General features: G+C 50.4%; 1 protein-coding gene across 2 annotated transcripts in view; it reads right to left on the bottom strand.

Moving 5' to 3' along the window:
- The window catches only part of PRAG1 (PEAK1 related, kinase-activating pseudokinase 1), a 60,768-nt gene extending 47,813 nt beyond the window's left edge, over window positions 1–12,955 (bottom strand). The window contains exons 1-3 of one of the 2 annotated variants that reach the window (XM_002756909.6): window positions 12,837–12,955; window positions 7,688–8,104; window positions 3,080–4,902 (exon numbers count right to left, since the gene is read on the bottom strand). In XM_002756909.6, the coding sequence (XP_002756955.2) occupies window positions 3,080–4,902; window positions 7,688–8,017 (2,153 nt within the window). In that variant the 5' untranslated portion in view covers window positions 8,018–8,104; window positions 12,837–12,955. Of the gene's footprint in view, window positions 1–3,079; window positions 4,903–7,687; window positions 8,105–12,161; window positions 12,465–12,836 lie in introns of those variants that run through there. The other variant, XM_035270225.3, reaches the window with a different exon arrangement.
- Window positions 12,956–13,438: the final 483 nt, after the last annotated feature.

Here is a 13,438-nt window from a genome sequence, read left to right on the forward strand (position 1 = left end):
TGGAAAGGAACTGTGTCCTGCATGAAGCAACCCCTTTTTTAGAGGTTTGTGCATAGGCAACACACATAATGAAGCTGATCATTAGAAATAGATCTACTTAACAAATGGGCCCATGTGAAGAAATCAAGTTGACCTTGTATGTTGCTGGAAGACCTTCCATGCTTTTTACATTTTGGAAAACTGACATCAGCCTGCCATAATTACCAGTGTGTACTGGAATTGGCACCAGATCAACTGTCGGCTGCATTCTCACTCACACTCTGATTTGCCAACACCCTGACCTACTAGATTTGAAGACTCCAGGGTTCCTGGCACTAACCCCAGAGGAGGTAGTGAGTTCCAGAGTTAAAAGTCAGCATATGTTTCCAAGCCTGCCCTCTTATCTTCTCACAGGGAGATTCCAAAGCTAATGTCAGAAATGCTTGAAAATGAAAATGGTTCCTCAAATGAAAATATATTCTAGTTTATTTTAAATAATACAAGATGCTCTTCTTTTTCTGTGTTCTCTTAAGCTAATTTTATTTTCTAGTTTTTTGTTTTTTTTTTTTCTGAGACAGAGTCTTGCTCTGTTGCTCAGGCTAGAGTGCAGTGGCACAATCACAGCTCACTGCAAACTCCGCCTCCTGAGCTCAAGCCATCCTCCCAACTCCCCACCCCAGCCCCCAGAGAAGCTGGGATGACAAGCGTGTGGCACCATACCTTGGTAATTTTCATATCTTTTTTGGTAGTGATGGGGTTTCACCAAGTTGCCTAGGTCGGTCTCGAACTCCTGGGCTCAAGTAGTCCACCCGCCTTGGCCTCCCAAAGTGCTATTACTACAGGCATGAGCCACTACGCCCGGTCATTCTTTTTAATTCTTTTTTCTCCTCTGATTTGTTTGTTTTTTTAAGAGCTAAAATCTAGAACCTCGAAGATTCCCACAGAGCTTGAGTTGTATGTAATCTAAGGGTTTTATCATAAAAAACTGGGCTGAAAAAACTCTGATCTCAACCCAGATGCTAATTAGAACCCTACCTGAGTCATGTTGCTATGGTTACTGGGATTTCTCCAAGCCCCGAGATTCTTAAAGGAGTAAGTTTTAGTTACTTCTCCAAGGCTCAGGTGGCATTCCTGGGATTGAGCCACGCTAGCTCCTATAGGGTGTGGGTGTCATTGCATAATCAACAGCCCAGCTGGCTTTTGCCTGCATCATAACTAACCTCTGCATGAATTCCATTGTTCATCTTATTAGGGGCTTTCAACAGCAGAGTGTTATCAAGGTACTATTACCATCTCACTTTAGGGAAGAGACTCCAGACTCTCATTTTAGAGACAGACTCTTTTAGAGAAGAGACTGGAGACTCAGTTACAGTGAGTGGCTTATACAAGGTCACTCAGTTTGTAAATGAGAGAGAGGGAATAGGAACTTGGTTTTCTAGTGCCAATACCTGTGCTTTCCACTAATTTACCCAGGACTGAGGCAGCCAGATACAATTCAGATGCTTTACTCTCATGCCCTGCTCAATTTCTATGCTCCTTGGTGTCCTATAGGTTCAGGAGAAGTGTAGACTTAGGAGTCTTCCAGGTACGGCAAGAATCTTAGGCTGGTTACTCTAGCTCTCTCTCTCTCTGCTTTGTCATCTTTAAATTGGGGCTGGCAATTCCTACCTCCTAGGGCTGTTCTGAGGATGAAATGAGTTGTTATGTCTAACTCTTTTAAATCCATGCCTGGCCTATAGTGAGTGCCATATAAACGAAAGCTCATCTTAGCTGCTGAATCCTTCATTCATTCTGGGAGTTCATGCGGCTGCCAAAGAGTCTGCAATCACCTGAGGATCTGGAAGATGACTGTTCTGCGTGGTGGGCGGCCAATGCATTACCAGAACAAAGTAGTGGTCATGAGAAAAAGCCCATGTTAGATCCCCTCAGTGCCTGAGACGCCTTGATGTTCAAAGTCAAGTGTCCTGACTGCTTCTCTCTGTGGTCAATTTCCTTGTTTCTGACATGAACCCAGAGGCACATCAGCTGAAACAGAACCACTGGAAATGACATGACTCGAGAAAGTCTGTTCATAAAGGCTGTCATTTTTTGAAAAACAGTAGGTTTTTCCTTTTCCTAATAGGAATCAGTTTTGCTCTAATTGAGAGAAATCTTTTTCCAGCATTTAAATCCCATGCACAGCTCAATAGCTTTAAAAAAAAGAGCATTTATTTTTCTTGAGCCTTTGAAAAGTACTTTAAATTGTAGAAGATAGCAGGGAAGCAGTAGAGAAAACAGTTTCAGCATGCTAACACGAAACTACATTTTTTTTTCTTTAGAAACCCACATCTGAGGGTTCTTAACCATATATAAAGCTTCCTCTTTTCTGCTTTTGGCCCCAAGGCCTAATCACCATTGTGGTAACAGTTTATTTGAGCACACATTTATTTGGCATTAACTCTTTGCCTCCCCAAATCTTCAAAAAAAATTTTTTTAACTCTAACTTTAAATATTTTATTATTATTAAAAAACTGTCTGGGCACAGTGGCTCGCGCCTATAATCCCAACACTTTGGGAGGCCGAGGCGGGCGGATCATGAGGTTAGGAGTTCAAGACCAATCTGGCCAATATGGTGAAACCCCATCTCTACTAAAAAATACAAAAATTAGCCAGGCATGGGGGTGCGCATCTGTAGTCCCAGCTACTCAGGAGGCTGAGGCAGAAGAATTGCTTAAACCCAGGAGGCGAAGGTTGCAGTGAGCTGTTATCACGCCACTGCACTCCAGCCTGGGCGACAGAGCTAAGACTCTGTCTCAAACAAACAAACAAACAAAAAATACAGGCACCAAAAAATGGCAACAGCTTGGTCCTGCTTCCTGGAAAGATTGATTTCAAATCCTCAATCCTAAGCAGAGCCCCACATGTAGGTTTGCTGGGTACAAGAAGGGCCACAACTCCTGCTCTCTGACGGCTGCACTGGGACCTTGGGAAATTTACATAAAGGCACAAGGGCCTTTGGGTAGACTCTGGGGCCTGGGCCTGAAAGCTTTCATGAGGGCAAAGGTTTCTGGAAGAGTCCTTTGCCTTGCTTACAGAGTTCCAGGCAGATAATAGTACTCACCTCGACTTTGGAGGCGGAGGAGGAGGTGAGAATGTCTCAATCCCACTTCTGTCCTTGGGGAACTCAAAGGCAAAAGAGGCTGATTTGCTCATCCCGGTCCCAACTTTGCTGTTCTGCACAGAGGAACCATCTGTGGGGCAGAAACGGTGCCAAGTTGTGGTGTTTGAACGGTCCGTGGGGCCATTTTTGGTCTCTCTTCCCCAGCTGTGACTCAGCAACTCCTGCTCCACCTCCTCCTCTTCCTCTATCCGGCACTGACGACTCCAGGTGCCTGCCTGGAACCTGGGCCGCCTCTGTTCCAAGGCTGAGGAGGCTGCAGGATGGGGACACCTGGATGGGTCACTGATAGTGACACCATTGGTCCTGCAGGGAGGAGCAGGTTCTGCAGGGCCTCGGGATGGAGGCTGAGGCCCAATGCCACTGCCGCTAGGGCTCCCGTCACTGAGGTCAGCCAGCGGGGAAGCAGATGGGGACACCGGGGACCCTCCAGGACTATTCTTGGACAACTTGGGGGGAATGGCGGGCCTCCCCTTGGGCTTGCTCTCGCTGGTGCTGTGAGCATGGCTTTCCCTGGAGTTCAGCCCCGGCCCAGCTGAAGTCTCCTCTTCACCCACCTCGGAGTCCTGGCTCACAGGCCCCCGTGGCCACTGCACTCCCACTGCAGAGTCAGGGCTGCTCAGGTAGATGGTCCGATGGTCCTCTTCCGGGTGGGCCGCCATGACTGTAATGGTGGCTGCCACCTGGGGAGCTGGGTCTGGGCTGTCCTGGCCCCAACCAGATGCTGTTTTCTGGGCCCAGGCATTACCCGTCCATACCTGGCCCTGGCCTTGACCCTGGCCTTGGCCCTGGGCAGCTGCTGCAAGTTCTTTCTTGGCCTGTGGCTTGGAAGGTACTGGAGTTGGCTTCTTCCTCTTGGTGCTCTCAGCATAGATGGGTTCAGGCTGTGTAGCCTCCCTGGGGTGGGCTGGTGGCTGGGACTCCCCCATCGGCCCAAGACATCTGCTAGAGGCCACCCCCAGGCAGCCAGGGTCCTGCTGCTTCCCTGGGGCAGGTTCCTTCATGAGGGAGCAGTACTCACTCTCGAGGTGGGGGATGAAGGGGCTACTGGCGCCACTGCTGCTGCCACAAGAGAGGCCGTCAGAAGAATTGGCAGTCTCTGAGGTGAGGGATGGTTTCTTGGGGCCCAGGCGGGATGAGTGGGCAGTGGGGCCCTGGCTACAGCACTCCCTGGGCAAGCTAAGGCCCTGCTTCTCCTGCTCTGAGGGCCCCGCGCACTTTCCCCGCTCCCAGCATGTGGGTGAGCAGTCTCTGTCACCATGCCTGCCCCGGGAGCCTGCAGCCTGAGAGGCAGCCTTGGCAACAGGACTCCCAGGGCAGCAGTCCAGGATGGAGCAGTACTCTCCGCCTTCGCTGTCCCCGGAGGGTGAGCACCTTTGATCACTGTCATCTTCCGAGGGCAGGGATTCCCGCAGGGGCCCGGGGCTCTGGTGGCAGCTAGATGTGGTCCCAGAAAAGGCAGCCAATTTCTGGCGGAAACTTTCCTGGGCAGGGGGCCGGTCTTGGTAGGAAAATGAGGGTTTTTCTTTGTGTCCAACCTTCTCATCTGGGAAGCTCACTGGGTGGAAGGCAACGTTCTTCTCGCCATGGGGCTCGAGGTTGTGCAGGCCGACCATGGTGTAAGCTGGGGGACAGCAAGCATTGCCATCGGGGGAGGCAGAGGGACCAGCAGGCTTCTGTACACTTCGGAAGCTGCCCAGGTAGACAACGTGGGCATCTTCCTGCTTCGAGAGGGGGACCTTGCCAGGGGCTCGTCTCCAGATGACCTACACAAGCCCAACGCAAAAAGACTTATATTAGATTTTGTCATAGAATAAAAAGAGAAAGGAAAAGTGAGAGGGAAGGGCAATGACACTGTAGATGGTCTTCTGTAGTGCAGTGCAGGAGTGCCAGGGCCGGGGACTCAGTGCACGCCCACCTTCTGATCTCCCCCCACTGCCCTGTGATCATGGCTGGGGCCCCTGCTGAACCATTTGTCTTCCCAGACACTGAGCCGTGCTTCCCACCCATAGGTTGTAATGCTTTCGGCTTGAGTCTGTGAAGTAGGAAAAGAAAAATATAACTCAAAGATCACTTTGCCTTCTTCCTCCCTTGCAACCAACTTCTGGGCGAGAGAAGTTGTTCTACAGGATTGGAAAATGGAGTTTGGGGTTTTGTTTGATTTTTGCTTTGAGTCTGTGGGTTTTTCGATAACCCAATCACAGTGCATTCCTGAAGAAATCGAAGTCGTAAGTGTTTTTAAAACACACTGAACACACTGGAGCCAGGTGCCGTGGCTCACACCTGTAATCCCAGCACTATGGGAGGCTGAGGAGGGCAGATTGCTCAAGCCCAGGAGATCAAGATGAGCCTGGGAAAGACGGCAAAACTCCATCTCTACAAAAAATACAAAAACTTGCTAGGCATGGTGGTGTGCGCTTGTAGTCCCAGCTTCTTGGAGGCTGAGATGGAAAGACGGCTGGAGCCCAGGAGGCAGAGGTTGCAGTGACCCAAATCATGTCACCGCACTCCAGCCTGGGTGACAGAGCCAGACGCTCACAAAAAAGGAAAGCACATTGGGTGAGTGGTATGGGCAGAACAGGGGGTGAGGGGTGGTTTCTGAACCTCACTTCTTTCTGGGCTTTGCTTCCCACTATGCCAGAGGTCCTCTTTCTCCCACCTACAGCAGTGACCTCAGCCCGAGCCTGTGTGAGTGGTTGGACTTGTTGAGCTATGAGATAGAGACGTGGACTGGTCATTACCATCCCTGAAGTCACCATTCCCTCCTCCTTCCGGGCTAAAGTCTTCCCTTACCCCCACTTTTAGAAGCTGCCTCAAAGCAGGGCCTGCCTCTGGCTTCTTTCCCAGGTGGTTCTGAGCTTAAAGAGTCCCTGGCTCAGGTTGTTGAAGGTTGAAAGGATTGAGAATGGTCCGTAGAATGGGTGTAACCAGCTTAGGAAAAAATAGAACAGCCTGGAAGGGGACATCAAGTTTATTGCAACCAAAAGAAATGCCTCTACTCAATGAAGCCTCCCCTCATTTAGAACTGATCGTAGTTTTCATATATGCTCACACAGCCTTCCTGACCTACTCGAAACATTGGTTGAGAAAAACTAGAACAAGCAAAGAGGTCAAACAGGTAGCAAACAGTTCCTAGAATACGTCTTAGGCACACAGCTTCCTAAATGTGTCTAAAGGCAGCAGACGCCAGCAGCTCCAGGCTATTTGCCCTCTGAATAATTACAGTTTTGTAAAGGTTACCTATGGAATGAGCAAAATGGTCTAGCCTCTAGGGACGTAACTGTTTTTAGTGATTCCAGAGAAAAGCTGGTAAAATCCAAGCTTCAAAATTGGAAAGAGGAGCACTGGCTGGGTATTAGATAATAGTAAGGAATACTGTAAAGTGTGGGGCCAGGGATGGTGGCTAACACCTATAATCCCAGCACTATGGGAGGCTGAGGCAGATAAATCACTTGAGCCTACGAGTTCGAGACCAGGAATTTAAGACCAGGCTGGGCAACATAGCAAGATCCCATCTCCACCAAAAAAAAAAAAAACCACCCAAATTAACCATGCCTGGTGGCATGCACCTCTAGTTCCCGCTTCCTGGGAGGCTGAGGCAGGAGGATCACTTGAGCCTGGGAGGTGAAGGTTGCAGTGAGCAAAGATCGCAACACTGCACTCCAGGCTAAGCAACAATGAGACCATCTCAAAATAACAATAATAATAAAATTTAAAAAAAGAACAGGTGCAGTAGCTCATGCCTGTAATCTCAGCACTTTGGGAGACCGAGGCGGGTGGATCACTTGAGGTCAGGAGTTAGAGAGCAGCCTAACCAACATGGTGAAACTGCTTCTCTACTAAAAAATACAAAATTTAGCTGGGTATGGTGGTGTGTGCCTGTATTCCCAGCTGTTTGGGAGGCTGAGACAAGAGAATCACTTGAATCCTGGAGGAGGAGGTTGCTGTGAGCTGAAATCGAACCACTGCACTCCACCCTGGGCAACAGAAAAAAAAAAAAACTAAAAAAAACCTTGTAAGTGTGATAATGGTATTGTGGTTATGTTTTTGTATAAACACTTTATCTTTGAAAGGTATGTATTGAAATGATGTGATATCTGGGGTTTGCTTTAAAATCAGGGATGAGGGGTCAGTGTCGGGGAGGTGAAATAAGATTGGTTATAAGTTGATGGTTGCTGAAGTTCATATTGAAGGGTATTGGGTGCATGGGATTCATTCTGCAATTACTGCTACTTGTGTATATATTTAAAATAATCAATTAAGAAAATTTAGAACTTTTTTTAAAAAAGCCTTCATTTTCGTCTGTCCTAAGCAGTCTCCAAATCACAGGAGGAAATTCTGGGGGACTGGATTAATGGGTCTTAGCCTGAAGGGACAGAGAAAGGAGAACAGCTACAGCCAATCCCAGGCAAGAGCCATCTCAGGGCAAGCTGAGAGGAAGCCATCCTGCAGGGTTCTTGCTGGAACAGCCTTCCTGGCTGCCAGCCAGTCACCAAGTGTTCCAACAGGAGCAGCCCCTGTAAAAATACCACGGGTGTTAGTCAGCCTCACCTGTGACACCTCAGCACTCAGGCTGGCCTCTGTCCACACATCAGAGGCCTCGGAGCTCATCATGGTGGGTTTCACGGCAATTGTGGGCTTGGAATAGGGTGAGCTGTTCACACCTTCATCTTCCAGGCGGCCGCTCTCAGGCCTGGGAGGCTGGCGCGGTGGAGGGGGCAAGCTGCCGGCTCTGGGCTGGGGAGGGCCGGCCACCAGCTGGTGGTCACTCCGCAGGCAGAAGCAGTTCTTGCAGGACCCGGGTTTCCAGATGTGCTCCACAAAGTCACTGCACGCGGACATTTTCGGGCTCTCGGGGTTCAGGCGGAGGGTCTGGTGCATCTTGAGCCGGCAGGGTGCTGGTTCATCTTGCGCCCGGCTCTCTGGAGTGGTCTTGTGGGATTCAGAGGTGGGTCACAGAATGGCTTCCTAGAAAGGCAGGACACTTTCCTGATTAGAGATTTGCCACGCCAGGCTGGGCACGGTGGCTCACACCTGTAATCCCAGCACTTTGGGAGGCCGAGGCAGGTGGATCACGAGGTCAGGAGTTCAAGACCAGCCTGGCCAAGATGTTGAAACCCTGTCTCTACTAAAAATACAAGAATTAGCTGGGTGCGGTGGCACGTGCCTGTAATCCCAGCTACTCAGGAGGCATCACTTGAACCTGGGAGGTGAAGGTTGCAGTGAGCTGAGATCACGCCATTGCACTCCAGCCTGGGTGCAGAGTGAGACTCCACTTAAAAAAAAAAAAGAGATTTGCCATGCCAGACAATGGGTACATTATCAATTAGAGTCTCATTATTTGATCAGAGAGGAGAAAGAGGTAGGTAAAGATCAGGATCCCATTTATTCTGGGGCTCTCATCCATTTGTCACAAGACTCTTAGACATTCTCTGGTGGTGTGGCCTTATCAGAAGTTGTAAAAACTAAACACAGCCTTGTTGCATGAAAAGACTGCATAAAAGACATTTCAGTCCCCTAATATCCTGGGTGCTTGGGGTTTGGGAAAGTTCTGGGAAGAAATCACATAGGATTTCAGATGAGAAGCCTGCTCCTCGTCTATGCGTTCCCTGCCACTGGGGGCCTAGAGTCTGGGATGTTGACCCAGAGAAACAAGAACTTTCGAGTAGTACAGCAAATAAAAACAATGGCTTTTGGAAAATAACCAGCAATTTTTGACCAAGAACTGTGTGAGAGGGGAGGCAGGTCTGGGCCCTGAAATGAGCATTGTAATCCACACTTCTGACCAGGTAGAGGTAGAAACGGTTGGGAAAGGGGAGAGGTGGGGTGTCAGCCTGTCCTCCAGACCTTACAGAGAGGTCTGGCATCTTGAGAAATATCCCTTGCTTAACATACATTATTACTGAATACTTGACCCTGTGATGCTGAGGTCCACAATGCTGGGTGCTACAGGCCAAAGGGGCAAACAGTAGCAAGACAAAGTCATGGTCAAAGGTGGCTGGATAGATGATGAGAGAGAGAAGAGATTAACGAAGAGTTATTTCCCAGTGATGGCTCTGGAGAGAAGGCAGTTGGCTTGTTCAAAGAGTTCATTGCTTCTGAGAGTACAACTGCAAGTGACAGATTGCACCATGGTCCCTTGTAAATTTGCCATTGAGAAGGAGCTCAAAGGGTTGCAGCCATTAACCAGTTTCCTTGAAATCATCCCATCAGGTAGCTGTTTTCCTCACTTTATGAGTGGGGAAACTATGGCAAAAACAAGAACTCGTACCACTCCATAGACACAGAGAGTCTGCCCGTTCTGGAAACAGAAGCCAACTTTGCAGGCAGCTTTTCACTGCAGTGGTGATCCGCACATTGCTCCTGGCTCTTCTTAGCCTATTTAAAATAAACTGACTTCCCATAAGGAGAATGTTCAAGAGAAAAATCTTCCTTAAGAACATAAGGTGAATGGGTTCTCATTAATAGGGAACATTTTGCCTTAGGGTCTTCTCTCCACTTTCCTCCTATGAGGAACTGCTTGAAGTTTGATAATCTCTAATAAACTGTCAACAGGACTAATCAGGTGGAATGAGCTGGGTACCCCAGAGATCATTCCAGAGTGTTTGCGGGAAGTGCTATCTTTCCTGTCTCCACACTCACGGACAGGGGTGTCATTCAACAAGCGCTGCAGCTCCATGTGACTCTTTTCCTCCCAGAGTTAAAAATGGGTTGGGAGTGGTGGCGTACACCTATAATCCCACCACTTTGGGAGGCCCAGGTAAGACGATCGCTTGAGCCGGGAGTTTGAGAACAGCATGGGCAACATAGAGACATTCTGTCTCTACAAAAATAATAATTATAAAAAAATTATCCAGGCATGGGGGTATGTGCCTGTGATCCCAGCTACTTGGGAGGCTAAGGTAGGAAGATTGCCTGAGCCCAGGAGGTAAAGGCTGCAGTGAGCCATGATCACACCACTGCACTCCAGCCTGAGCCACAAGAGTGAGACCCTAGCTAAAAAAAAAAAGTTAAGAATAAAGCCCATTGAGCATCTTTAAGCTAAATAAATCCTCTGAAATAAAAGAGAAGTATATTTTAGCAATCATTGCTAGGGTCTCACAGGTCCTTTTCTTTAAGAAGACTGTTAGCTAGGTTCTTCTCCTCCTCCAAATATACCCAAGTAGCAGGTTCCTTCTTTGCCAAGTTCTCCAGAAGAGGTCACTGGGCTTCAACAAGAGGAGGAAACATAGCCAGGTTTTGTCTTTCTCTTAGACTCTCAGGCCACGGAGAGCTGTAGGCTTCCCGCTAGGTTTTGGGAAAGGGAAAAAGCAGAGAAAGTATTCTGGCCTTCAGGAACAGGCAGTGGGTCCCTTCCTGGGAAGCTGATGGGTGAAGACTGCCTACACCTTCCAGGCCACAGAAAGGACACTGTCAAGCCCACCTCCACTGCAGGCAGAGCCTCCCAGGCCTGCTCCGTGGGAATGAGGAAGACAGCTTGGAAACCAGCTCTGTGTGGGCTCTGCAAGTTCCCACAGCTCCTCCTGACGCTGGGCTGTCTGAGGAGGTGGGTGCCCAACCACTTCCTTAGGAGCCACCACAGATTCATGAAACAGCAGTTTTGCTTGGCGACACCTCCGTGCCTCCTCAACAGGCAAGTGAAAAACACTTGACACTGGGGAAGGGGTGACCTTGGTAACAGAGACCCTACGTTCTAATATCCCCAACCTTTGCACAGCCCTGGGAGGGTGGAAGGATCTGGATTGCTAGCGTGGGGGAATTTTCCTTGAGAATATCTCACTAGTTTACGAGCACTCTTTGCTTCCATCTTCCGCTCTGAAATTCTTGTATGTTTAGACACGCACCTTTCATCACAGGACTGCCGGGGATGCAAAGATTTTTAAAGGGACGTCATTGAATAAAAAGAGAACAAATGAAGCCCTGGGCTTCCCGCTGTCATTGACTCACTGCATCCTCCTGTTAAAACTGGTTTCTCAGTCTCAGCAAACAGAATTTACCACCTAGTGAAGCTAAAAAAAAAAAAAAGGAAAAAGAAAAGACTCTCCTGTGCCTGGAATTATCTCCTATTTGTTTTAAGTAAAAGATGGTGAGAAACACAAGTGGCACCCACAAAGCTTGCCTCGCCTTGCCTGGTGCAGCAGTGCCAGCTCTCCACAGCAAGGGGAAGGCACTTCCCAGCCCACATTCCTCACCTCTGAGGAGAGGCGGCCCCCAGAATTATGCAAATCCCCCCATTTCAGTAGGAGGCTGCAGTGTCAGATTAGAAAAAAGAGCTCAGCATTCTTTCTGATCCAAGTCTTGATAAAATGTCTTTGCCTCTGCAAACTTCTGCACCAGATTTGTGGCTACAGTTTGCAAGACTGAAGCTGTCAGATTACACTCCCACCCCATTTCAAAAAAGAATCTGAAGTATCAAGGTGGCCAGATCTGTAAGATTAAATATTTTGGCCCAAAATATCCCCTCAGACTTGCATCAGAAGTTACTTATGCCTTATCCTGAAGTGACAGAATTCCAGGAAACATTCACCTAAATTTTTTTCTACATGTCACAATTAAATTAATGCAACACCAGGTAAAGGAAATATGTATGGAAAGTGTCTGGACTTCAACACACTCCACTGGCCAGGGTTAACCAGGCAGAAAGGAGAAAGTGACAACACCCGCTAGCCCCCTGCCTCCCTATTAACACAGAGGGCAAATTATAATATTCACCCAACTTTTCCTTCTTTTCTTTTCAATGCTGTGAAATCTCATCTCAGAGGGAGGAATGTGGTTTTGCACCTACTACAGTCGAAACCAACCAGACCGCAGGAGAGCAAAATAACTGCAGACTTCCCTAGGGCTTCCTGTCAAATTTCCTTCTCAGAATGGGAAGGGGAGAGGGGTCTGTTCAGGATAGTTCAGGCCAGTGATCAAGAAAGCCTTCAGAAACTCACGCCGGACTGAATGCATTGCAAAACTCCTCGCCCCTAGACCATTAGGCGTTGCTACCGGCTCTGCAAAACCATGTGCAGTCTGAGCTTACCTGAGAGAAATGCACACACCGTGAGCTGGCGCTCTCCGCTGAGAATGCCCGGCCGCCTCCATGCTCAGCAAAGGATTCTATGTTCTAAGTGTGTGTGTCCCCAGATACCAGCAAAGGTTAAGAACGTGCTCACAGCACGCGTTTCACAGGGCTCAGCCGGGGCTCGAGAAAAGGGCATCATCTCGTTCCCTCTGGAGCCCCGCTGCTGCACACGCGGGAGCTACCCTGGACTCCCAAACCATCCCCCCGGGTCCTGGTCCCAGCAGCCAGGCGGCCTCCCACTCTGTGCCTTGACAATACTCTAGCGGTGGAAAGCAGTCCTCAAAGCGCTTCAGTCTCCGGCCGCAAACAGAGCAGCAAGACCAGAGAAACCATCCTAATAGTCGGTTCCCCCTCCTGGAACTCTAAGGAAAGTTTCCCCGTTTTAAAGAGCGCGATTCTCGAATGAATCAAAAACACCCTCCGGCTCCCCGGTCCTCCCGGCCTCGCGCCTCCCTCCATCTCGGGTACCACCCTGGACGCACGCGGCCCAGGCACTGCCTCCTCCCCGAGCTGCCGCCTGTCACCCCGAGGGTCGCCCGCTCGGCCATCGCAGCGCCCCTCCAGAGCTCCCTTCTGCGACCACGCTAGCCAGACAAAAAGAGGCCGAATCTGGAGAGCGCGTCGCGGGCTCACCTCGGGGCTGCGCTTCCCCGGCCCTTCCGTCGGTCTCCGGGCCGCCCGCAGCCCGGCCGGAGCATTGTTCGCGGAAGGTCTGCGCGCGGTGCGTGCCCGGCCGCGGGCGGGTGGCGTCTGCCTGGGCCCGGCGGCCGGGTGGCAGCTGCGAGCGCGGCTCCGCCCCCTCCGCCTCCGGTGACGCCGCCTGCCGGGGCTCCCGCTGCACCTCCGCAGTCCCCGCCGCGCCCGGCCCCGCCTGGCCCGCGCCCCGCCGCCTGGCTCTCGCCTGCCGCTACCGCCCGCGGGTCTCCTGCCCCCCCGGGCCCCGACTCCTCCAAAGTCTCCACGTCCCGGGCCTCCCTCCCTGCCCCACCGTCCCGCCCCCGACCGGCGGGCTCCGCCCCCATTCCCAGACTTGGCGCGGGTTGACCCCCGAGTCTAGCACACGTTTGCAACCCCTCCTCAGCGGGGACTCCTCAGAGCCCCGCAGGGGCGAGCTCTGGTGTTGCTTTTGCCACTAGGCATGCATAGGTATCCGGCATCACTTCACCCAGCTGGCCCTGCAGGACCCTGGGAAGAGAGGGAGAAGGAGGGGGGAACGAGGAAGTGAGGGGTCGAAA

Source organism: Callithrix jacchus, chromosome 13 (assembly GCF_049354715.1).
Source record: "Callithrix jacchus isolate 240 chromosome 13, calJac240_pri, whole genome shotgun sequence".
In the NCBI taxonomy this organism is placed as follows: domain Eukaryota; kingdom Metazoa; phylum Chordata; class Mammalia; order Primates; family Cebidae; genus Callithrix; species Callithrix jacchus.